Below are 26,507 nucleotides of genomic sequence, written 5' to 3'. Positions count from 1 at the left end.
TTTTTTAATACGAGTGAGTAATATGCAATGCCCTTTTACTGCAGCTCTGACTGAGAAGCATTTTCAAACTCTCTCCCCTCTTGTACCCAGTTATGAATAAGAAAATATCTATCTTAAAATAGAGGGCAATTTGACACTCCTGGAGCATATTTCCATATGTTCAGGGAGCATACAACCATTGCTAATTTTTTTCAGATTGTGTCAAATTGTGTCCAAACATATGATATGATTGCAGGAAGTAATGTGGGAACCTAATAAACTGAACTGAAATGACAGGAAAAGACCCATTATGCTGTCAATTCGCATTTGTACATTCTTGATAACGACGTGAATCTTAACCTGGGGTTAATACAAAAAAGGCTGTCGCTGTTCCACTGTCTCCTGTTGCTAAGAGAACAATTTGCATGAAATCATTTTTGGATATGCGGTTTGAATATTGCCAAGACAGAAGAAAATATGTCAAGAACAAAGCGTTCAACTTGTCATTAGATATGGAAGTTTTGAGCTATGATTCTAGCTGTTCAGATTTTCACTTTCTTCTTTTCTGTATGTTGCTTCCCATTGGTGTCAGCCATGTTTTGTCCCAATAACAAAAAACTGAAATCATAAACAAAGGGAAGGCAAACATGAATTGCACCAACACCTTATTTTAGATTAAACACGGGAATATGTACGACTGGTAAGGAGGATGCAAATGCCCCAAACACTTAGCTCAGCACCATAATCTACTACTACTGTTGATTGCACGCCCTTGATCTCTTGTCAAATTACAACTCCAAATGGCAGTTATGAGTCTAACTGCAGTGCTATGAATTCTGTAAGGGTTCCCAGTGTTTCTGGCAGTCATGAAGAACTCTTAGCTAGAGGTCTTCATGGGTCCAAAATCCAAAACAGACCCTGACATATGTAAATACATTTTCAATAATAAAAAAAAAAAAAAAAACTCCAAAAGGAACCCAAGGCCAATCAGACTTGATCCGAATAGACCTGATCCAAAATGCATTTCACCCAGACAGACACAAATACAGAGAAAACATCAACACTAGCAGTAGCATGCTGCTTCAGCAATTAACAAGCAGCTATCATCCAAAAGAGCAGCAATACACGTAATTCTTCCTGCACTTCACACTCTCCATCTGCCTCAAAAAACATTTTTCTACTGCAATGGTTATGAGGCACACAAGATTAGAGCTGGTTGAGGATCTGCTTGGATCTACTTGGGTATTAGACTTATCGATAAACAGACTCACAATATAATACAGTACAACAAGACCCTTTCTGGCTCCATTAGACTGAGTATAATTTGGACCTGGCACGACTCGGGTACTAGGTTGGGTCTTAGTTAAGCCAAAATTATATTGTCCACGTCTGTGAGGGTCTGCGAGGGTTCGCGTGACGTACATCTTGTCATCAGAGGGTGTACCATGGATGTATTATAAGGACTGGATATAGCGTTCACTACAGACTGGGGGACCACAATCAATTGACAGAATGTATAATAAAGCCACTGTATAATTATCGAACTTAAAGAAATTGGGTTCAGTGTTAAAGGTCCAGTGTGTAAGTTACTTTTGAAGACATGTACCTCAATCTCCTGGGGGTGTGATGAGAAACATTTGACCTTGCGAACAGCCTGCTTCCCCCTCAGCACCAGTGATTGACAGCTCCGCTGGCCAGTCACACAGCTGACATCCACCCGCTCCAGGAAATGCACGTAAATCTGCCAGATCTGGGAGGGCGCTGCCATCCACTTATCACTACAGAGGAAAAACATCATCAGGAACAATTAAGCTGAGGCGCCCTGGAGATGCAGCAGGATCAGCATGAGGTCTGAGATGAGGAGGGCTGATCTACGGCTGTGCAAGCATTTAAAAAAGCAGCACCACCATCATCCTCTAGCTGCTGAGAAGAAGGCAATTATGTCTCTGTGGCCTTAGCTGAATAAGAGAGCTGTGAGTGGGAAGCGATGCAGTCACTTACTCAGCCCCTGCTCTGTGACAACAGCACTTAAGGAGCATTTGGGGATATTTGGAATAGAATTCAAGTGATGTGGGTTTCAGAAGGCAGACACAATATCATTAGTGTTGGATTGAAGCTGCTTTTTACATGGTGTAACTACCATGCCACAAATGTTCACACTGCTATATTTTACGGTAAAATCTTAATAATTATTTAAAACAGGCTGGATTATCAAGGAAAAACACACAACTGCCCTGGGCCCCGGACCCCGGACCCCAAGGGATCTCAAAACTCCCAGGTTCACTGCGCATCAGTTGGTTTGGGTAATTTGATTTGATATAAAATATCAACTGCAAAGGGTCTTCCATTATTAGCTAATCTTTTAGTCATGTCATATAGAGGGGGCCATGTGTCAATTGCTACTTATAACTCCTCCTCTATTATTTTAATGTATTGAGCTCACATGATACATACCCCTGAATAACTTTGTGTTTAATCTACTTACCACAGACACACTAATTGACACACAGATAAACATAGGGCCAGCTCGTATTATTCCAGCAAAGGAGGATTGGATGATCTCAGTGTCTCTAGGCATATGATAAAGCTACCATGTGCAGTCTGCTATGTGCACTGTTTAAATTGGTACATGTGTTCTTGTTTCAATTTCCGGAACAGATTCATATAAGACTTGATTGGGCAATCAAAATAAATCTTATGAGAAACAAATTAAAGGTGCCCCGTGGAGTTTCTGACCACTAGTGTTTTTTTTTCGTACACTGGCACAAGGACGCACTTGTGTGTGTGCAAGCGTGCAGATGATGTAATCCACACATCTGCTGACTAATTGGCAGGGTAAAGAATTTGCTTTGCAAATGCGTTATGAGAAAGAGAATGCAATGTGCTTTGCTGAGAGACCCACCTGATGTTAAAATCAGTGTGTTAGTTTAAAGCTCAAAAAGGTATCTGATGCAGATCAGTTCTGCAGTAAATATGGCAAGTCAAAACGTGCCAGATCAGAGTTGGATGATAAATCCCTGACTTTTAATAAGAGGTAAACATTAGCCCTACCCATTATCAAACCCACACACAATATTGCTCTAATATCTGATGTAGATTTGGAAGACTAGAGGAAGGGTGCTGTAACTTCAGGCAGTCAGACCACCAAACCTCTATCTGATTAGTTCATTAATTCAAGCCTGTGTGAACAATTTAATTAGTCCAAAATAGAATGCTTCTTCAGGCTAAGTTGTGAGTGTGTGTGTGTGTGTGTGTGTGTGTGTGTGTTCACTGTGTACGGCATGCCTGCTCAGTAAATAATACATACGTAAAAACCATCACAAAGAACATTTTTATGTGTGGACTGGGACTCCCTGAGACTTTCAAGTACACATCCTGAGGCTCCCCTGGCACCTAGACAGAAACAAAGTGAAAGGCAGAAATATTTTCAAATGGAGGTGTAAAGTTAAAAAGGCAGAAATAAAAGAAACTCCACATTAGCACTTTAAAAGTGCATGGCATTGTGTAATGGCAAGCCTTTTGTGTATCAAAACAGCTTGTCATTCATGACAGGTGAGCTGGAATAAAGTTCTTTCCCCCCTCGATCAGGAAATAGTGGTGAAACAATAATTCCGCAATAAATCCCTACAATGAATTAATAAACTGCTAATATTAGCGTGGGTTATGGTCAGTAGGGCCTGGAAAATGTAAGAAAATAATGTAATTGTCTCACCAGCATCCTTGTCTGGCAGATGATGTTAGGGTCACTGCAGCGTACGGAAACATGAGTCCTGACATGTGAATCTCCAACTAGTTAACCCCCCCCCCAAAAAAGGACAGAAATGGTTAATATACAGACCACTATGAAGCAGTTTATATAAATGTTCATATGTCAAATGTCAGTTTTAAAAACCGAGCCGTCAAATGTCAGTTTTAAAAACCGAGCCGACAAGTCGATTGTGATATTTTATGCATACATACATATACACATAAATATGCATATGTGCTGTACAGTCGTGGCCAAAAGTTTTGAGAATTACATAAATATTGGAAATTGGAAAAGTTGCTGCTTAAGTTTTTATAATAGCAATTTGCATATACTCCAGAATGTTATGAACAGTGATCAGATGAATTGCATAGTCCTTCTTTGCCATGAAAATTCCACTGCATTTCATTGCTGTCATTAAAGGACCTGCTGAGATCATTTCAGTAATCGTCTTGTTAACTCAGGTGAGAATGTTGACGAGCACAAGGCTGGAGATCATTATGTCAGGCTGATTGGGTTAGAATGGCAGACTTGACATGTTAAAAGGAGGGTGATGCTTGAAATCATTGTTCTTCCATTGTTAACCATGGTGACCTGCAAAGAAACGCGTGCAGCCATCATTGCGTTGCATAAAAATGGCTTCACAGGCAAGGATATTGTGGCTACTAAGATTGTACCTAAATCAACAATTTATAGGATTATCAAGAACTTCAAGGAAAGAGGTTCAATTCTTGTTAAGAAGGCTTCAGGGCGTCCAAGAAAGTCCAGCAAGCGCCAGGATCGTCTCCTAAAGAGGATTCAGCTGCGGGATTGGAGTGCCACCAGTGCAGAGCTTGCTCAGGAATGGCAGCAGGCAGGTGTGAGCGCATCTGCACGCACAGTGAAGCGAAGACTTTTGGAAGATGGCCTGGTGTCAAGAAGGGCAGCAAAGAAGCCACTTCTCTCCAAAAAAAACATCAGGGACAGATTGATCTTCTGCAGAAAGTATGGTGAATGGACTGCTGAGGACTGGGGCAAAGTCATATTCTCCAATGAAGCCTGTTTCCTATTGTTTGGGGCATCTGGAAAAAGGCTTGTCCGGAGAAGAAAAGGTGAGCGCTACCATCAGTCCTGTGTCATGCCAACAGTAAAGCATCCTGAGACCATTCATGTGTGGGGTTGCTTCTCATCCAAGGGAGTGGGCTCACTTACAATTTTGCCCAAAAACACAGCCATGAATAAAGAATGGTACCAAAACACCCTCCAACAGCAACTTCTTCCAACAATCCAACAACAGTTTGGTGAAGAACAATGCATTTTCCAGCACGATGGAGCACCGTGCCATAAGGCAAAAGTGATAACTAAGTGGCTCGAGGACCAAAACGTTGAAATTTTGGGTCCATGGCCTGGAAACTCCCCAGATCTTAATCCCATTGAGAACTTGTGGTCAATCCTCAAGAGGCGGGTGGACAAACAAAAACCCACTAATTCTGACAAACTCCAAGAAGTGATTATGAAAGAATGGGTTGCTATCAGTCAGGATTTGGCCCAGAAGTTGATTGAGAGCATGCCCAGTCGAATTGCAGAGGTCCTGAAAAAGAAGGGCCAACACTGCAAATACTGACTCTTTGCATAAATGTCATGTAATTGTCAATAAAAGCCTTTGAAACGTATAAAGTGCTTGTAATTATATTTCAGTACATCACAGAAACAACTGAAAAAAAGATCTAAAAGTAGTTTAGCAGCAAACTTTGTGAAAACTAACATTTGTGTCATTCTCAAAACTTTTGGCCACGACTGTACATGCTGTGCTATTGTCTTCATATGATCCATTTCATTGTTTCTTGCTTTTCATTTCCTGCTCTATTTCTAGATGCCTCCCTGTTATTACCCTTTTTGTGATAGAAATTATGTTATTTTTGTTGTTGATATTTTAGTAAAAAACATAAAACCGCAATAAAATGAAGGTTGAATTCATTATTCATACCCATCCACCTTGCATATTTGTGTATGTGCTCCTCCTGGAGAGTAAATCAGTGTACCTACTGAAGATGTATTCATGCATGAAACCAATACTAAAAATGCAATAATGTGCAAATAAATTAGATGCAATTAAATGTATACGAAACTATCCAATCTAGCCTTGATTGGATAGTACATATACGATAGATTGCATCTAATTTATTTGCATATCATTGCTTTTTCTTTTCTTTTTGGAAAGTGGAAGCTGTGAGACAGGAAGCAATAACTGATGGGGGATAACTAGGGTAACCTGTGCTACCTGTGGGGTCATGCCAGGGCGGCAAGCGGATGGCTTTCTTGAGGAAGCAGAGCTCGGGGTGATAAAGACGGAAAGTCTGGTCGACAACATGAGGCGTCGGCTCCACGTTCACCTGGCAGATGGCCATCGGCTTGCCGTCTTCTGCTTGGAACGTAACCTGTGGAGGGAAGGTGAAAAGTCAGCAGTATCAGCTGCATGCCACTTCCCTGCAATGGAACAGCATTTACATCATCATCTCTCTTTAGTGAAAAATAAAACTGGGATTGCTATGTTTTCTTCCCGAGGCAGTTCAGCTCAAAACAACATATACAGCTTTTTAGAAAGCAGCCTTTGAAAGTTTTATTTAAAAATCCACCTAAGAGTATGATGATGATGGAGCATGCTGTACACTAGAATATAAAAGTTGGCTTCAATTCGACTACGGAAACCCCTACAGACCTGCAGAATGTGCTTTGAAGTTTGCTGCATTAAAAGAGCCCTCAGGATCTGATCTGGGCAAATCAACACATATGCACTAATTACATATGGTTACATATGATAGCTGGTATATACACACACTGTACACCAACATATGCAAACACATTGGAATTGCTAACCATCTCATGCACCATCATGCTTTTCACCATCTTAAACTAGTGTTTGATGGCTTGATTTGTATGATATAATGATATATGTCACTAGAGCTGAGTTTTGGGATTAGAGACTACATGTAACTGAATTGCAGGATATGATTATTAAATAAGCTTTGACCTCTACCCAATCGGACACCTTTAAGATGAACTGGAACACCGACTGCGAGCCAGGAACTTATCACCCAACATCAGTGGCTGACCTCACTAATGGGAGAATGAATGGGAGCAAATCCCTGCAGTCAGATTCCAAAATCTTGTGGAAAGCCTTCCCAGAGGAGTGGAGTGGAATCATCTCATTCCACATATGGGTGTAATGTTCAGGTGTCCAAATACTACATCGGAAGTGTATCATTACACATAAAAATTGAAAATTTCAATGAAATAGATTCTGCCCCAGCAGTTGGTTCTTCTATTTATTTATAGAAATAAACATTGTGCAAGTATGCAGTGCTACAATACAAAACGAGTTCCTATTCATTACAGCAACGTAACAGATTTAAATATTTTGCCATGAGTAATGGAGAAATACTTAGAAGTATAGAAGTTAACTTTCTACAGTTTGGTCACTGATTCACAAACTCAGAAGTTGATCCCTGCCAAACAGCAGCTGTCCAAATTGTTGATGCATCAGATTTGTGGGCCCATGCTGACCTGCAATAGTGGCCCATATTTGGCTCTGGTGATGTGTGCTGACTGACAGTGGTGCCAAAGCTGGCATCCTGACAGTTCTGCTGTTGGGGCTTGTCAGTTTTAGTGGAACACAGATTTGATCCAGACCTGACCTCTTTGACCTCTTGACAGGATTTTTGCTCAGAGCAGCAGTGCTGACACTGGCACACACACGCGCACACACACACACACACACACACACACACACACACACACACACACACACACACACACACACACACACACACACACACACACACACACACACACACACACACGGCAGACTGGCAAGTATTTCATCACCCCGTGCAATGGAAGAGCTTCAGGGTACTGTATTCTACATGAAAAGAATTACTGCAAGGTACTGCAGGTTAGCGAACAGTGATGGGTATCTTTTTTTTAAGCAGAATCAATGTGGCCATTTATGCTCACATTGGTAGAGAGAGGGGCAAAATTTCAATTTCAGCTGTTTAATTTTGGTGACAGCTGTAGCGCACAGGAGCTGCAGAGCACATCACATCACATGGAGATATAGAGCACAACGTCTTATCTGAAGTACATCCAAACAAGCGCATTCACAATGTTTCTTCCTCCTCTACACTTCTTACATATTATAAACGGTTGAATAAGTGCATAAAATGGGAAAATAACTTTATAACATGCATGCTTAATTTAGAATAGATTAGCCAGACGTGTCAAGCTGTCCTCCAATCGGAGATAGTTTAACCCTCCAGCCTGACATTTGCAAGTTGGAGAAGATAAACAACGTTGAGTAAGATAAAAGCGATTTCCAGCATATCATTTTGCTTGACAATCTTGTCTGGCTAGTGTAACTTTTTAAATAGTTGACACTTCAAAGTGTTCTTTGTGTCTGAGCTGTGACTGTGGGAGAGAAGAGGAGGGAGGAGGCGGTGCAATGCCACTCCACGGAGACTAGTCAGGAAGTGTAATGTATGTGTGTAAACTAGATGTTGTTAGACTTAGGGATGTACCACAAAGTTAACCCAACTACATTTCTGATCAAAAGCTTTATCCTAGTTAAGGTGGCTTTGTCTAGCTCTTATCATGGCAGAAACATACTGTACATCCACATTGCATCTCAAATCCATGGCTTACTATAATTCCAGCCTGGAGACAAACAACCGAGGGATTGAGAAGCAGACAACTACAGAAGCAGATAAAAATGGTCCAATACACACAAAATATTGCTTAAAGCCGAAGTAGCACACTGTACCTTGATAGTCTTGGCAGCAACAATATTGGACAGATTCTTCTTGGCCACTTGAGAACCTTTGCCTGTTGGTAGGAAGCTTGGTCCCTGGGAGGATTTGATAAGAAACAGAATAGTTATCAAAATTGATCATCTATCAAAAAATAGCTAAATATCGCAAACAAAATTTCACACGTGCACATCAGTCAAGATAACTGTAAAAGATCACAAGAAGCAGAATAGAACCAAAGAGCGTAAAACCCCCGGTCATCTACAAGAGATAAGAGCACAGCCTACAGTATGTAAACATTTATTTCAAACGGTAATTTCTTGCATCCAATTAACTGGCTGAGCTGCCATAACGTGTATAACTTGCACTTGAAATAGATGAGTTATGTTTAATAATCCTTGAGGTGTAGTGCAATCTATCACTGCTGCAACCCTTATTCTTACATGGTTCTTACAGCAAACACATCTTTGGACCTTTCAAGGCCAATCAATTTTAAAAGATTTTCTCATAACTGGAATAAATAAGTTGACCTGTAAAGTGCTGCGACATCAGAAGTTAGAAGGAGAGAGTAACTTAGATCTTTCATTTGTGGTGATGCAAATATGTGGTGACTGGACAAATCCAAGCGTAACATCTGACTGCTGCACTACAATCCTATTTGTCAGAAATACTGCATCCTGCAATAATTACCATTCCTAAAACATGGTTTTATAAGTTGACCATTGCTAACCGTTCCATCAGCATCAACCTTTGGTCTCCAGTGTACCTGAAGGGCCATGGTGTGGTCGCAGAGAAAACTCTGGTATTTCAGGGGAATATGGATGCTCTCCTTGGGCCGGAGGTAAACTCTGGGACCTGGAGCACCTTCCTCCAAGTGGAACATGTTCTCTTCCAGCGGGGTTGGCGTTTTGGTTAGTGCTTTAAAGTAACCCCACTCCTCTGTGTTAGTGATGACACTGGATGGAAAGATTAAAGGACATGGGTAAGATGAAAGCAGGCTCCTGTATATCTTTAATGGATATACAGGTAGATATACTCCACCCTGGTAACAGTCTTTTCTCCCTGTTGAGGTTGGGTAGAAGGTACCGGATACACCGGGCCAGCACTGAGAGGCTCAAGAGGGGCTTCTACCCTCAGGCCACTAGAATCCTAAATGAGGACCCTACCCAAGACTGCATTCTGCTAAATGATGAATCATGCACTAGTTAAAGGAGCTGATGGGATTACATTTACGATTTAATGTGACAAATAAAAATTGATTGGTTGATTGCTTGATTGATCCATCCAGGATCAGAGTTGGTGTTACGCTATCAGGAATACAATTCTAAACCCTTACCAACACTGTCCAGTACATCCTAGTACAAAATTTGGCCTGATGATGGTTTCAGAGGGTCATTAAAAACATTAGGATTCACTAGGATTAATTTAGGTCTGTTTTTGGCCTCTACCGACTCTTTAGCTGCTAAATGCTTCACTGTGTTGACCAGCTAGTTGCTATCTGTGTCTGTCTGCTGTTTGGTGCTAAGCAGGTAGTGTAGAGTGGGTTTTTAGAGCTTTTTCTATGAAAACTGCTGCCTGCTATGGCTGACAATGACGCTATGAGAGCGGTGAAAGTGAACCAAGTAAAGTTGTTGGCCAGACAGCTATACATGAGCTGAAACTCACTATAAAGCTTAGTAAAGATGAGGGGAGCTGCAGATTGAAGTGATTATTCTCTGTAGGTCCATCATTACAAGTGACCCATTTCCCGTTGTTTTCACATTATTTGACACATTGTTACTATAAAAGTAGTGATTATAGCCGCTTTAAAGTATTGACTATTTTCGTGGAGACAGCATGTTTGATGCGTGGCCATTAGTAATAATCACGGTAAATATTCCTCACATACGGGATCTGATCTCTCGAAAGGATTCCAGCAATACATCTAAAACAATACAATTCCCTTTAGTACAGACAAACAATATTGATCTCCCATTCTTACAAATTAATTCCAGCAATGTGAAGTTCACTGTGGTGCCAACAATCGAAGTAGGCTAATTCCACGGTTGAGCAGTCAACACGCAGAACGCAATGCTTTCCTTATAATTAGCGGCGGCAGCTTTCATAAAAGTGTATAGAGGTCAGTGAAAGCCCCCCTCTCCCTCCGTAACAAATGGATTTCCATGGAGAAAGCAACAGGAACAGATAACACATCCAACAGAGGGAGGTCTTGTCTCTGCTCTTTCCTCTTCCTTTGAATGCAAAATTTTCACGCGCAAATGCATAAAAGGAAGTGCTGCTTTAAACTTCAAAGGTTCCAACCCATGGGCATGGAGAGGGGGATTTCTCTCAATAGGAGAGCGAGAGTTTATACATTTTTCAGGGCCCCACCTCACTAACATTAGGGCGAGATGCAACAGTCAATTTCATGAAACTTATTTGGAGATTCCCACCTGTGCACTTGGAATAAAACATTTTGCCTTTGGCTTATCACAACAACAAATAATCTGTGTGTGTGTGTGTGTGTGTGTGTGTGTGTGTGTGTGTGTGTGTGTGTGTGTGTGTGTGTGTGTGTGTGTTTCAGCTCAGCCTCCATTAAAAAAAACATGATTATTTTTTAAAGAAAGAAAATAGAACAAGGTAGGAGGTGAAGAGGACAAACAGACTGAGACAAATAGAAGAAAACAGAGAGGGAAAAAAATAAAGCTGATTAAAAGGATATCAAGAGATCAGAATTGAATGAATGCAGAGGTGAGAAAGCACAGAGAAGAAGACAGATAATGAGATGGAGAAATAATGAGAAAGAGAAAGAAGCAGCATGGACAGGTGTAGTCTCCTGCCACTCTGCTAGCCAGCAGTCATGGCTCACACTAGGCTCTGTGAGGCCAAGTGTAAAATGTAGCCATACAAAATGGATGGCAACAGGTAGCAAACACGTCCTCGACTTCAAGAGGAGCCTGTGGGCTCTAAACCACTGCAGACATCAAAGCTACAGCTAGCCTAGCCTCTCTCTAAGTACTCTCCCTTCAAAGCCTGATGCTGGATTTCAGGTTGAGGGTCAGACGTTTGTTTCTGTAGAACAAAGAGCTAACCCACGGCCTTGCTTGTGTTCTAAAGAGAAATATTTCTCCTTGTCAAATATTGGTTGAAAATATTGACAATAAAGTAAGCAGATTTGCCTTGGCCTAGGCCAAGCTATGGTTCATGCAGTCCAGGAAAATAAAGGTACAGTACAGGGGGCAGTTTTGTTGTTTATGTACATATTCTCTAGTCCTTTAAAGACTTGGCAGGTTAGTGTAAAAAGATGTTTTAATGTTGCCTCAAATACAGCTAATAAACTCTGTACATATCAACAACAGATATGCATGTGGAAGTGACATCTAGATCTTGAATACTGGGAATTCAGATCCAAGGATTGCTTGGTAATTCTCAGCAAAATTAACTTCTGTTACCCAGGAAACATTCCTGTGGCAACCCAAGATTTTCAGTGTTCACCTGTGTGTTGGCGTTGCCCAGACTATTGTGTGTACTGTAGGAAAACAAAACAAACACTAAGGTCCAACATTAAAATGCATTATTACGGTTGTATAAAAGTATCTCAAAACTACTTGTTCAGCTTTGTGGCAAAGTATTCTTTCGTGTGCACGAGTACACAATCTGTACAAGAAAACTATGCAGGCAGTTCAACAAGTGGATTATTCAGACATGCAGGTTTCCATCCACAAATCAGAATGCAGAGCAGCATCAACAGATGGGAGTATTGAGTGCAGCACATCGCTCTAAAGTTACATTACTAAATCCTGAGAAATCCCAAGCTTCCTGGTAAAAAGTTATATACGTAAATCAAGAAAGAAAAGTCTTTCAACTCTGATATACACTGAGTTAATAATGGCTTGAATTTTCCTCCCATTGTATCTCCTCATCTCTTCTATTGAGATCAACGCACATAACACTACTGCAGATTTAATAAAATACAAACCAGTAATCAAATTTAAAAGTGTTCTGTGCTTCGACAACTGTCTCAACCTGACAGTGGGATCTGAATTTGACTCTTGAGACCCACAGCGCTGCGGTAGAAACACATAAAATGCAGAAGCTTCCTTGCTAATTTACACATTTCTGGCTCTTGGTGGAGGTGGCAGACGGTTTGGTGTAAAGTGTCACGCTGCCTCATCCGGAAATATATAAATAAACAGGGCGCTAAGCCGGAGAGAGGACAGATGCGGGGATTGATGACTCTCAATTAGACCCGGTAGGCCCGGTGGCCGGGCTAATGCCATAATGATTCATCCATGGCGCACTCCAGACTTTGTTGATCAACGTGATATATGTTAATCCAAAGCTCAGGCATGAGCAGAATCTATAACAAAAGATTCAGTGCTGGGGGATTAACAACGCTAACTGAAGGAAACAAACACAGCATGGATACCAAGAAAGGGTGATCCAGGCAATATCAGCCATAATGGCTTCTATGTGTGGATTAACGGGGTTATGCAGCATCCCACCAGTTTTATGTCTGCATCTGCCTCAAGGACAACTGATTGTGCTGCTGAAGGAGCTAGAATCTTCTCCTTTTTATAGGCCTGCCGTATGTGTGTGAACAATATAGCAATATATGGCTAACAGTCTCGAACAAATCTGAATTTATCTTATTTATATATGCAGACACACAAAATGTGTTTGGACGGTCGGCTGCTATTTGAACTAAGAAACTAATAATTTATCTTATTTATTCATAAATAAAAATACACGTCTTGAAACTGTGAACAAAATTAAAATGTGTAATTAACACAAAACCTGCTGTCTCAATTTAGAAAATTCAAATACCAACTAATGCACCTACCACATTCAAATAAGATGTTTCTAAAGAGTAAATAAAACAAATTTCAAACCCTTACAGGCTCACATGCAAACACACATTTGTACCTACACACATGCATCATATCAAAACAGTGAGCAAGCTGTGAATCAGACTCCCACAATCTGAATAAAACACACAGTCACACAAACTTCATCTTGACTTTCTAGTGCTGGTTTTTCAAATTTCATTTTTGGATGATGGGGTTTCCTAATCATCTTTGTAAAGCAGTATTATATATAACTATGTTATAAAATATTTTGAACATCAGAATACAATACAGTTGCCTATTCCCTAAGAGAAAAGGCACAATCCATGACCCACATCTAAAGAAAAAGGTAGTCCCAGCGTAGCATCACACAACTGTTTAAAAAGTGTAGAGGTGACAAAGACAAATGCAATGAATATGATGACCTTATGATAGTAACTAACCCATGAATGACAGCTCTGTGAGCACCACGTAAAGTTTCATGGAGCCCAAATTTACCTTTTGTTTCAGAGGCAGCCTTAGTTTGGAGTGGCCTCCCAAAAGGAGAACTGGGAGCTGGTTAGTAGCAAATTAACTAGATTATAGGATGCCACTTGTGACTCTTCGTCTTCTTGTCTAAAGTTGCTTTACTGCCCTCTACTGTCTAAGTATATTGTATTCACAAGGTGTTATAGATAGATATAGATAGATAGATAGATAGATGGATAGATAGATACTTTATTGGGATGTATAAGCATGAGATACTTGCAGTGACAGGGCAGGAACTGACACTGTGATTCAGTATGAGAGTGTGTGGCCAATAGTGCAAGGATAAAGTCTAGAGACCAGCATTAAATATGGCAAACTTTGATGCCAAGACTGGTGATGAAAGATTCTGAGGAACAGGGAAAGGGCTAAACCATCACTTCAAAGAATAAGAGATAAGTGTGAGGACGTATCCTTTCCTAAAGCAGGATGAAAATAGTTTATATCTTCAGAGCTGTAGCGTCACCTTTGGAAACACGTTCAGAACGTGTGAACACATTTTCCAGTGGGGCCACATGTACAGTACAGAAACACATACTCACAGTTGGTGTTTTAGACTGGGAACACACCTATCAACTTACAAACAGATAATCGTTTTCTCAGATTTCCCCTTTGTCAGTGGAAAATCTAATCACACAAAAAAAGGTGGGGGTGGGGTGCCAGCCTGACGCCACCACCAGAGCCTTACCTTAGCTCAGGGTCATCACTGTGGATGGTCACAGTCTGAGGTGCATTAAAGGGATTTTTAAGGACAAACTCCATGTACTCAGCAGAGCCCAGGCTGGCGTAAAGCAGGTGCTGGGTGGTAATGGCCTGGCTCAGCATGTTGGCGATGCCTTCTGCCTTGCTGTGCTTTTCGCTGGGTTTGAGCTGATTAAGTTCTGTGGCCAACCGGGCTTCCTTAGTCCGATCCTAACACCCAAGAATTATGGCAAATATTAAAAAAGACATTCCAGCGTAACACCAGGCAACACAATACCATGACATTTTGTAAAATATCTTTCTGTTTTACCTTCTGACATCTTTATAGCGATGATGCCGTTTTCCCAAATCTCAACAATTACTCTGGTGGTATTTCAAGGCATACAATAACACATTCTTTATGACCAATACATGCATGGCTACATTCTACGTACATGTTATAGTTGGAATGAGTGCTCTGCACGCAGGTTAGCTTAATGTCACAATATTTCCTTTATGGCCGAGTGATGAAATGACCTTCTAAAAGCCGTTAAGACAATTATATTTTTCAATGGTTAGTCAAAGAAATTCCACACTTCCACGATTTCCATCACCCACTTAGTTGAAGTATTTGGAAAATAATTTCAGTTCATTAAGTTTGTGCAGCCTTGTTCCAAAGCTGAGCCAATTTTCCTTTTTTACTTAGTTGCTTTTTAGAACAGATTGTGACCAACTAAAGGAATCCAATAATCATTAAATACGGCATGTATTCCTTCATAAATGTACTTATGCACTCCAACTAAAGTTGAATCTAAGAGCATACTGTGGTATCATTTGTTGCACTCAAACCCTTTAAATATTATAAAGGGTGCAATAAACTGCATGATGCCAGGGATTCTGGCCAGTACACTTGTCTTAAAAATAAATGAAACACCTCAAATTGAGTTTCAAAATCAGGGTGGTAAAGCTAAGTGTGTGAGAAAAAATAATACTGAGGTTTTCTACAGCTCTAGTGCACTAAAATTATGCAGGGAATAAACCTGGACCAAATTAGGTTGTGGCTATCTGCCCAAAAAAGTAAAATCCTAATTGAATTGCAAATCATCTCTTAAAATATTTTTCCTGTGCGAGCATGTTTCATACAGTATTGGCTGTTATGGGGGTGTGAAACAACTAAAACACAGGTCTTACCACAGGAAACGTAATGTGTAAAAATGTCTGAGATAGACATGCACCACAGCCAAAATCACATTTAGCATGTGCACCCATGGGTGAAAGTACAGGCTGTGCCTTTGGGTAGAAGAACAATTAACACCTTCTTGTACAGTCACTAAAACACAGAGGGTTGAAGGGCACATCACCATGAGAAATGTAGCACAGGCAAGCTGTCTGGGAGACTCTCCACACCTCGATGAAAGCTCCCTCATGACATGTTTCAGAGCCAGAATGAAGGCTGTTGCTCTGCCTTTGTTGTCCGTTTGAGATTTAAGTGAAGAAGACACACAGGGACTATTGTGGCTCTGCTTTACAGTTAAGCTGCTATTTTTGTCTCCCCATTGGCTCAAGGGTAAAGTTAGACCTCACCGTGACCTCAGCCTCTTTAGCATCTTCCCTGCCCTCCCGCTGATGCACGGCAGCCATGCAGTTGAGCTTGCGGCGCCCACCGTCGGGCTCGTTTAGCTTGAGCTCTCCGGCCACGATAGTGTCAGCTCTGACCCCGCGTCGGAACAATGGCACACGGTCCCCATCTATCTCCAGTCTGTGTGCTTGTGCAGCGTTCCTCGCTGTGAAGGAGAAACAGGCGGCAATCATGAATATATTTACTGAACAGAGTGGAATCTAATCTCTTTGCCATTTTCACCATATGTTCTAAAAAACACTCCAAATGTCCAAGGGAGGCAGGCGCAGACGGATTAAAGTATTGTTGGAGCACAAGAAACAACAGCTTGAACACAGACAATAGTCCAGTCAAACAACTGGCACCACTACAACTGGACCAAAGCCCTACTGCTGGGTAAACAGACTGCCTCTCTCCACCCAAATTATCTTTCACCTCCATGGATATGTATCCTTTGCAAGCACCAACAAATATTTAAACACCTGATTCATCCACAGTACTAGTCACCAAATAATCCATCCTCATTTTAACTGGATCATGCTAATTACCCATGTACTAATTACCCAAGCTTTGATAAGACAATGTTCCTAATCCTGCACTCTGAATAACACTCAGACATTTATAAACTTGAAACTCAAAGCTGCTCATTTTGTTATCTCAAAACACATTTATCCATAGCCTTGTGATAGAATACCATATGCAGCATGTAGGAAGATAAACTGACCGAAATCTGTCTGTCCCAAATGCTGATATTGGATAGTTAAATTGTTAATTGGATCATACAAAAGTTCTGGTATAGCTGCGTGTGTTTAGACATTTAAAGGTTCAATGTGTAGGAATTTCTCCCATCTAGCGTTGAGATCATATATCGCAATCAACTCTCTCGCACCACGCAGTTCAAAGTACGTATTACAGCTACGGTAGCCTTGACGCTTCAAAAAGCCAGTCTCTTTCTCTTTTCAATATTCTTTTTCTTTTTCTGGGTGAAGAAGAAGACTCCTGTTCCTGAAATTTGGATTTTGAATACGTGTGGTCCTCCATGTTTCCTTCTTCAAACTTGCCGGGGCCGGGAAGCGACGATACCCATTAGCAGCACCTTTGAGTTTATCATGTGACAGCGAAAACGCGAAAGGTGGAGCAGTATGTCCTGTATGTCTCTTACCGGCTAGCGTATGTCAAGATGGCGCATGAATATGGAGCATCTACCCCAGTTCATGCGAATGCAAATGTAAAATTTAAAGCCAAAAGGAATACTTGGAATTGATGGTGGTAAATATTCATGAAAAAGAACAAGTTTGTGAACAGGCAACACAGATTTGGATAATAAACAACTCAACACGTTACACACTGGACCTTTAACATTTGAGAACTGCTTTTGATAAATGGAAGGTTTTGTAGAGAAACATTTATATTTACCTTACATTTGTAAAGTAAGGTATTGAAAAGTATTGTTTTTGGTATCTGCACAGTAACTCAGGTATCTTATTGCCACTAGTGAACTAGTAAACTTTCAAACAATACTAAGCCCTATTCATATCGCAACCTTTAATAAACGTCATTGGCTGTGAGAGTTCAATGCACTGGAACTTAGGAAAGAAAACACACACAATGGAAAACACAAGCAAATTAAGAAAAATTCTTCACCATTTTGACAGCACAGACATTGCATTTAGAGACATAAAATGTTGCAAATATATATAAAATACAAGCAAATTAAGAAACACATTCAGCAAAAACTGATAAACATGCCCAGCAGGTAACTGGAGTGGTTGCGTGATGCCAATAACACTGGAGATATTTGCTATAAATTCCTTTTGTGTTTATCAGTGTTTTGGGGTTCCTCTGGAAATGGATTTTGTGTTGTAACTCAGTTCTGCTTTGTTGTGAGCTACTTGCAGTGTTTCTGTTTTTGGGTTTGCAATGCATTTGTTCATGTTTAATTAATTTATTTCTATTTATTTGTGTTTTTCTTTTTAGCAGTGTTTTTGCAGATGTATATGTGGTCACAGTGGTGAAGGGGTTTTCTTCATTTGCTTGTGTTTTGTAAATTTGCATGAGTCATCTTGCACTGAGTTGAGCTCTCTCAGTCACCATATTGAACTGATACAAGCAACAACAACCAGTTGTTAGTGGTCTTTTACCAACCAATCAGCAAACAGCCCTGTATTTTAAACTACAAGTCATACTGTAATTAAACAAGAAAACACATCAAATATATAGGGTAAGAAAATATATTCACTGATAATAAAAACAAATTCTTGGGCTTTTTTTGATTACGGGTAAATTCAGGTCTCTCTCTGTTTTCCTCTCCCAGTATCACTCTTTATCCGCAGCCATTTTTCCCAAGTCTCCTTATCAGAGAGGCATTGGGTTGATTGCCAGTCACCTAACCAGATAGTGTCTGGCAACACTGCTTCCTTTAGAGCCACAGGAAGGCAAGAGTGCATCTGAGCATACACACTCTCTCTCACACACACAAAACACAGCTTCTGTTGCTAAATGTTGTGACTGGACTCCAATGAAAGCAATTAGGCGCATTGTACAGTATGTTTAAATGCCAAGGTAAGATGAAGTGGAGAGAAGAAAGAGTTCAGTGTGTAAGAGAGACATGAACAGTGGAGAGGAGGTTGGTGGTGGTGGTGGGGAGGACGGTGAGATAGGTAAGAAAGAAAGCAAACAGGGAACAGGCTGTGTTTGCACAGTAACAAGAGCTGTCGATAAATTATTGCAACAGTTTAGGGAATATATTTGGAGTGAGCATGCATTTACTGTACAGTTTTATACAGTACAGTTTGTTTTTTACTAATTATCTTTTTAATCAGTGTGCTATGAGCAAATATGTGTGAAATATAATTCAATACATAGCATTTCTAAGGCCTGTTCTCTCTAGATCTGCCAGACTTATTTCATATCACTAGAAGCAATTATCTCCTTGTTTTCAACTCTTTCTTACTGTGTATATATATATATATATATATATATATATATATATATATATATATATATATATGTATGTGTGTGTATGTGTATGCATGTGTGTGTGTTTGAGTCATAGTCCACATGTTAAGGACAAATTTCGGAATACACACCAGTTGACTGGTGACGACTTGCCTAATTGAGGAACAAATTGGTTTCCCCCAGCATGCGCAGTCCAAGCAGAATAGCGCACACACACACAGACACACACACACACACACACACACAAAATACAAACACTGACTGTGGCTAGCCACCAGAGATGCTTCTGCAAGCTCAATTAGGCTGAAAATTGAGTGGTTCAGTGGTGCAGCCAAGAGACAGAATGTGAAATGGATCTGGTCAAGTTGATAAAAGCAGAAGCATGGTCACCGCCCAAATGAAAGACATTAATTGCTCCGTGACGTAGAACACACACACACACACACACACACACACTAAGTAGAGAAAAACATGAACTGCACACAGTAAATGAAAATGAAAGTTAAGTTAATTAATATGTTAGTACATTAACATTGACAGGATTCAGTGGGCTGTGGATTAAAGTGCTTGCCATTGAGTTGGAGGATGTTTCTGGAGGAAAGGCTTCCTCCTCTGAAGCCCCCAGTGACTTCGCGAGGTATGATGATGTGAGAATGAGACGGCATCACGTCTGCTGCCCTCCTCCTGCTAGGATCTACTTGGCACCCTGTAGAAGAGAAATACAGTTTGTGTTACAGTTGGAATTCTTGTATCTGATTATATCTACATGTTTCGTTTTTTGATTTAACCTTTATTTATCCAGGTAAGCCGATTGAGAACAAATTGTCATTTGATTTCACACAGTTACACATTCATACCTGGAAACAGCCCAGCACAACCACAGTCTGATCTGCTGGCCACTGAGCAGCTCCACTGGAGTGGTTTGGGTTAATGGCCTTGCTCAAGGGCACCTCAGTGGTAGTAATGCGCTTTGAGCTGCAATCGATGTATGAAAGGCGCTATACAAATAAAGCTATCTATCTATCTATCTAATGAGGGGAGGGACAAGCGCTGCTTTTTCACTTTCCCCACCCAGATTTTATCCTGTCGGTCTGGGGATTGAACCGACGACCTCCAGTCACAAGGTCGCTTCTCTAACCTTTAGGCCACCACTGCCCTGTGAAGCACCGCATACCACCCAACTTATTTACTTTTGACAGGCTGCAGATTCTTTCCTTTGGTCATTATCAGACCAGCTGTATACATGCCGACCAGCAAAAAAATAAATAGCTGCTGCGAGTTTAACACTTGCGCCACCTGCAGGCAATGAGTGTTTTAATTTTTTTTATTTGAATTAGCTATTTGATGCTATAAAAAACAAAATGAAACGTCATGATTGACAGCTGTGACTGACTCGCAATTGATCCGCGGGTGTATGGGCGGGACTTCGATACCACGGCTCCACCGTCTGGTCACTACTGCGCAGATTCTGGCTCCAAAATTATAAGATGGCAGCGCCTGTATCCAGGATGTTTTGGTTTCACTTTTTTGTGGGAGGAAGTGGAGAGGCATCATCCACCTGTTATATATCTATGCTGTAAACGATAAATGTCAGTTGGGTATTGTGAATGATGATTGGTAGACAGTAGACAGTAACACAGCCAAGTTGATTATCAGAGCAACATTGTTCAATCAAGTTTATGAAATCAACTGACAATTTATCAGACTATTTACCATTTAAATAAATATCATCACTTCCATTTTAATCACTCATTTTTTCAATTCTTTATTGTTACTCCCAAGCTTGAGGACACTTTTCTTAAATGATAAATGACAATTTTGTATTTTGTATTATGAATGATGTATGTAAGATGGGGGAAATTATGCAACATCGCTGTTTTCATCATACCTATACTGTTTCAATATAATCAGCTTTAAATTAATCTAACAACTTAATACTTTATTTGCATGTATTTACATTTTTATCAATTAATTTTTGTTATTTCTACCCCTCAAACAAAAGTACCAGTAAGCTTTGTAAACTGATCAGACAAAAGCAAACCTGAGTGTTAACCTGAGTAGCTAACTATTATGCAAATGATAGATTTGGACTAACAGTTGCTCACACCAGCACATGATCTGCACCGTTTGCATGCACCCCCCTTGTTAACCAGCCATCTCTCTTCGTCCTCCCTGAGGTCACTGATAGGCGCACCGCGGTCCGGTCCGGACCTATACCCAATAAATTATTGAGAATTATTAATTTGGTTAATTTTTAAATTGTACACTGTATAATTGCAGTTTGTTTGAACTTTTTTTTTGCTGTTGTTTGTTCTTAGAATGGGAATATCATAGCATCACGCGCTGTGTACCAAGTGCCGGTGGGGGCATCAATGATAGTAGCACAGGAAATTTTAACTCGCTTACTCTTTTTTTATTGTCTTTTTTTCTTCAAGATTTTTTCGGGGACAAATACAATAGCTAAAGACCTTCCCTGTCCAAATTATCCTGGAGGACAGTCCTGGAGGCCAGGGGACATACAATGACACATCAGCATTTACTTTTCTTCTTGTCGGGTGGGGCAGGTTGGAACTACAGGTCTACAACTGCTGGGATTAAGACTCTGAACCTGGGTGTCATTACAGGTGTTTGGTTTGATGACACTGCTTGCCCCTTTTTTCCATTAAAGAGTTTGAATCGCAGTGGTTGCTAATGAGCAAAAGAACTTTACCAGTGAGAAAGCTCCCCTACAGAGATTTCATTAAGGAATATGAGCCTTGCCTGTTGTTTGATCATACATTATGCCTGAGGTTATACTGATACACAATCAGTAGCAGGATAATAACTGATAGAAGCAAAAGTTATTTCTGTAACACTTGATTTGATTAATTCTTTTTAATTCCAGATCTGTGTAAATCCAGCAGTGGCTTGAGACTCGAGTCTTTGCCACTTTTTGAAGTAATGAGCCAAACTGGGATCTGAAGCCAGATCTGGCTAGTTAGTTAAAAAAAAAAAAAAAAGAATAGCAGTTTTAGGCCAAAGTTTTCTTTGAAGTCACATGTGAAACATTGCATTTTCATTGTAGACCGTGCCAAAGTGAACACAGTCCAGGTTAAACTCTGGCTTAGAAAGCTCAAGGCAGGATCAATACATGAAGACAAGCCTACAGCGATTAATTAGTGGCCTGAAAATGTCAGGGAGGTCTGGACACCAAAACCTTGCAATGCGACGAGTGTCATGCTGATTGATGGTGAGTTTTAGCCTCTGTCCAATTTGGCTGAGAGCTGGACGTGTCAGAGATGCAGTAAGACAATTCAACATAAAGATGTTAAATATATCCTGCAACCAGCTATTCATATTTCTGGAGGCGGGGGCTGACCACATCATTACAGATCTTTCTTTTGAATTGTCCTGCCATTACAGAAGCATTAGTTGCCATTGTTTGAATGGCCTTGCTGACAGTTTGGAATTATCCTGCAAATCCGTCCTCTTGATAACCAGACTGCCTTTAGCTTTAAACCTTGTGTGTCACCCTTTCTGCTCCTAAATGGCAAAATCATCATTTCCACCCTCTTCTTAAAAGGCAAGTCGATAAGTAAGCACTCCAGAGTGCACTTCTCCAAAGACAGTAAATAATGGTCGATAATAAGGTTTTCTTCCTAAATTAATTCATACTGCGCAGAGCCCCTACAGTACAGTAGCTGTGGGAAAGGCTTGCTTATATTTTTGAACAGTGCTTTATGCGCAAAATGCCCGGTAATGGAAGTGTGACAGATAATTTCTCACAGAGACAGAACCACAACACCAGCCTGCAGCCATCTTCACAAGAGCATTTTCAAATACCACAGGTCAAAAGACTTGTTTTGTGCAATTTACAGGTATACTGAGGTCAACACATGCAATCCGTTAGATGCAATTTACAACGGCTGACTGAAGAAGTAATTCAAACTTTTGCGGCTCTTTAAATTACAGTGCACTTTGACACAATGCTCCCATTACCCCCATCCAATTCTAGGCTTTGGAACATCACAACATACCCGATTGAGGTACTTAATTGTGGTGTAATAAGTTTTAGCATTTTATGAGAGGCTCTGCAATTCCTCATCCAGGATGCTTTCATAGGAAATATGGCAAGTGCTGCAATTAAGTGGCTTTACCGCCCAGAACTCACACCTCAGTGAGCCTGTTGGAGTTTTAGAAGGGGAGCCAAAAGCACCCTCCAAATCTTTTAGAGGCAAACTCCTTCATCAACAAACTGATAATAGGCAGCAGCTAAATGAGTAATGGGGAGCTGGTGTTGCCATGCAAACAGACACAGACAGGGCAGTTCTGCAGATTAATGGGTGAGGTGCCTGCTGTCCCAATGCATTTACCCTCATCATCCATCACCCTTCCCTGGCCACACGACTCAGCCGAATGTATTTGTTTAAGTTATTTTTTCCAAATATTACTGTGAAGACATTACTTCTGCTGTCGCATAAACATCTCCAATCAATAACAAAGCCATAGAGATCTCGTTCCCAATGCCTGATTATAGGCCTTTTATCCTGCTTTCTTCTGTGTCGAGAAATGCTTTGATGATGGATAGAATTATACAATAAGCCTGCAAGGACGCAATAAGATGAAGACCCGGTGCTACTTGGCCACAATAAAACAAATGGCCTGATGATGAACCCAATTATGACCCTCTGATTTAATCAGTCAATCATTTTAATTCATCGGCTATCACCAGAACCATCATTAGGCTCATCAGATCATACCTACTTTAGCGCTAATCCAGGTTGGAGTGGATGTCTTGCTCTCAGTCACAATATCCGTCCCTAACTGCTGAATCCCACTTGCAGATTGTTAAGACAGAGAGGATGATCCTGATCACTGAAATGTAAGCTAATACTCCTGGTTTGTGCTGTGGAGAGAAAGCTCAGCACAGCATTTGCTGCTCTGAGCTGTCTGTAGGGAGGAGAGTAATTGTGAACAAAGTGCCAGGGGGCTGAACTCTATCAAATTTATTGACTACCTCTCTCTGTTGCATGACAATAACCCTACTCGGCACTACCCCACCTGCCCACCCTCTTTGCTCTGCTGGCAGTTCTTGAGGTTAAGGCCACAACAAACCACTGATTTACTGGGCCCCAGAACAAATGGGAGCAAGCACCAAGGGGGTTTCAAAGTAGTCTGCAATATTCGATTTATTCTGCCTCCCCGTTCTAGGCCACTGACCTTTCAGAATAAGCAGATTCCCTCTCACCTCAGGGCTAAAAGCAAGGTTACAAAAGTTGGGCCTTGAAGCGCCAACAGCAAGAGCTTTTAATGAGTGAGACATACTGTATGTGCACCCCTGAGGGAAACCTCCTAGCTAAACTAATTGTTAGGTAAATTTCACTGATATTTCATTCCATTGGTGGCAGCTTTAAGCAGAATTCTCTCTACTCTTTCCTGCTTCAACAGTCAGTCTCTCCAGGGCTTATCAGGAAGCTGCAGATGAGGACCAGTGTGAGGTCTGGAGAAGGTTCTAATCCGTCTTCTCTACTGTGCTGAAGCAGATACATGCTTTCTGTTTATGTGTGTGTGTGTGTGTGAACAGCAAAAGGGACAGCAAGAGACTGTGAGAGTTAGAGAGAAACTATACAGACACAGCTCAGTCAGCAAAACGAGTTCATATCAATAGGCTTTCCCTTCTGTCAGATATGGGCCTTTTTACTGCTGGCAAATATTACCAAAATCTTTCCAAGTTGATGTTAAAAGCACTCATTTTTTGGCAATGCAGCTAATATTACCTTTTCATGAAGCTAAACTCAAACAATTTGTGTGCAAGATAAAGTTTGACCATAAAAAGCATCAAAATCTATTATATAAACTTGCAGCCTTGGCTCACACATCCTAATTTAGGTCCAGTCACAGAAATGTGTGTAATTTAAAGTTATTATCAGCCAAAATAAGCACCAATTCGTTGCCTTAATCAATACTTTTATAACAATGGATTGAATGACAAGATGGAGGAGCAGGGTCACGAGTCAGTTCACCTGTGATGCTGATCAGGGACGTCGGATGCTTTTGTAAATAGTCACCACGAGCGCCAGAGCACACTCTGACACAAACTTGACCGGGACTGGGCACCCCTTTCAGACCAAACGCGGTTTGTGCTTGCCACTGGGTTCAGCGCACATCTACAGCGCCCTGCGCTCAAAGTTCAATCGGAAGCGCGCTGCTGCTGCGCTTTGCTTGATACAGCGAAACTGTCGGGGCACGGTGCAAGCCATTGGACACACTGGGTTTCAGAGCAAAGCGGTGCCATTGCCGCCTTTGGTCTGAAAGGCCCTTATCTGAGGAGACAGAGCAGCAGAGTGCTAAGCGCAGCGAACGTGTGAAGAGCTGAAATGGCAGGAACCGTCCTAGCGAAATGCAACAACTGTGGACTGAGTGAAATAAATCTCTTACATTGTCATTCTCACTGTCAACAAGCTCTTACATACAGTAAGAGTGCTACATTTTGTTTTTGTACCTATCCAACTAGGCGAATGGTTAAGGGACGTCACCAAAATCATTAGGAACTATCCTCCAGGGAACATGAATATCTGCATTCAATTCAAAGCTCACTTTGGATAAAAGGAATGGACATAGAGACTGAACAACATTGCCCTCCTCAGGTCCCACTGCTGGCAGGTAAATGGTAATGTGGACATGCAGACACAACTTAATAAACACAGTGAGAGCATACCAAATTCCAATGAAGGCACCATTTCTTTTGAGATCAATACACCCCTTTGTCATTTGGTTTGTTAACTTGTTCTACAGCCTCAAATGTATGAAAATGGTTTGCCTTTCCTTGCTTCTTTCATTCTTTACTTGTTTATGTCACCCTTCCTTTACTTTTATCCATCTGCCATCTATATATTTTGTGTTTGCTTGCCTGTTTGTTTAAGAGAGATAATATATTACAAAAGGTCATCCACAGTATCTGTCTGCGCTTCACATCATAATGACACAATGACATCATGAATTACAAATATTATTCAATGTTCTTTTTTTATTTATCATGACAGTTGCTCACACATACTGATGATTGTGCTTTGACTCAGCAGGCTTTTGCCTACGTAATAATGTCGACAGGTGCTAAAAAGTACCAGCTTTCAAACGCTGAGCTCTTGCGCTGTTTTCAACTGTGTTCAGGTTAAACATCTCTCTTAAATGTGCCTCTATCTTCATTTTCAACTCAGAGTTCATGTGGCTTAAGCAGATGAAATCAATAAAGCATAGTAGCTTTCCTCTGGATTCACCAGTCGATCAGTTTCATGGGACAAGCAGGCGGTCGTCATGGTTTATACACTCATCTGCTCCTACAGTTCTCTGTGAGGAGTGCTTTTTTGACGTCATGCCACAGCATAACCAAACCCCCCATGTTTGAGCCACGTTTT

At 40.9% G+C, this 26,507-nt stretch overlaps 1 protein-coding gene across 5 annotated transcripts in view; it reads right to left on the bottom strand.

Moving 5' to 3' along the window:
• nphp4 (nephronophthisis 4) overlaps positions 1 to 26,507 on the bottom strand; it is a 152,529-nt gene that overhangs the window by 6,340 nt on the left and 119,682 nt on the right. For 4 of the 5 annotated variants that reach the window (XM_036008075.1, XM_036008077.1, XM_036008076.1 and 1 more), the window contains 9 exons: positions 19,685 to 19,819; positions 16,122 to 16,321; positions 14,545 to 14,768; positions 9,272 to 9,461; positions 8,520 to 8,603; positions 5,976 to 6,141; positions 3,692 to 3,768; positions 3,287 to 3,372; positions 1,586 to 1,757 (listed from right to left, as the gene is read on the bottom strand). In XM_036008075.1, coding sequence (XP_035863968.1) covers positions 1,586 to 1,757; positions 3,287 to 3,372; positions 3,692 to 3,768; positions 5,976 to 6,141; positions 8,520 to 8,603; positions 9,272 to 9,461; positions 14,545 to 14,768; positions 16,122 to 16,321; positions 19,685 to 19,819 — 1,334 coding nt within the window. The remainder of the gene's footprint in view (positions 1 to 1,585; positions 1,758 to 3,286; positions 3,373 to 3,691; positions 3,769 to 5,975; positions 6,142 to 8,519; positions 8,604 to 9,271; positions 9,462 to 14,544; positions 14,769 to 16,121; positions 16,322 to 19,684; positions 19,820 to 26,507) is intronic. The other variant, XM_031286428.2, reaches the window with a different exon arrangement.

The sequence above is a fragment of the Sander lucioperca genome, chromosome 12 (genome assembly GCF_008315115.2).
Source record: "Sander lucioperca isolate FBNREF2018 chromosome 12, SLUC_FBN_1.2, whole genome shotgun sequence".
NCBI classification, from domain to species: Eukaryota; Metazoa; Chordata; class Actinopteri; order Perciformes; family Percidae; genus Sander; species Sander lucioperca.
The sequence above is the reverse complement of the archived record's forward strand: the minus strand, read 5'-3'. Positions and strand labels throughout refer to the sequence as shown.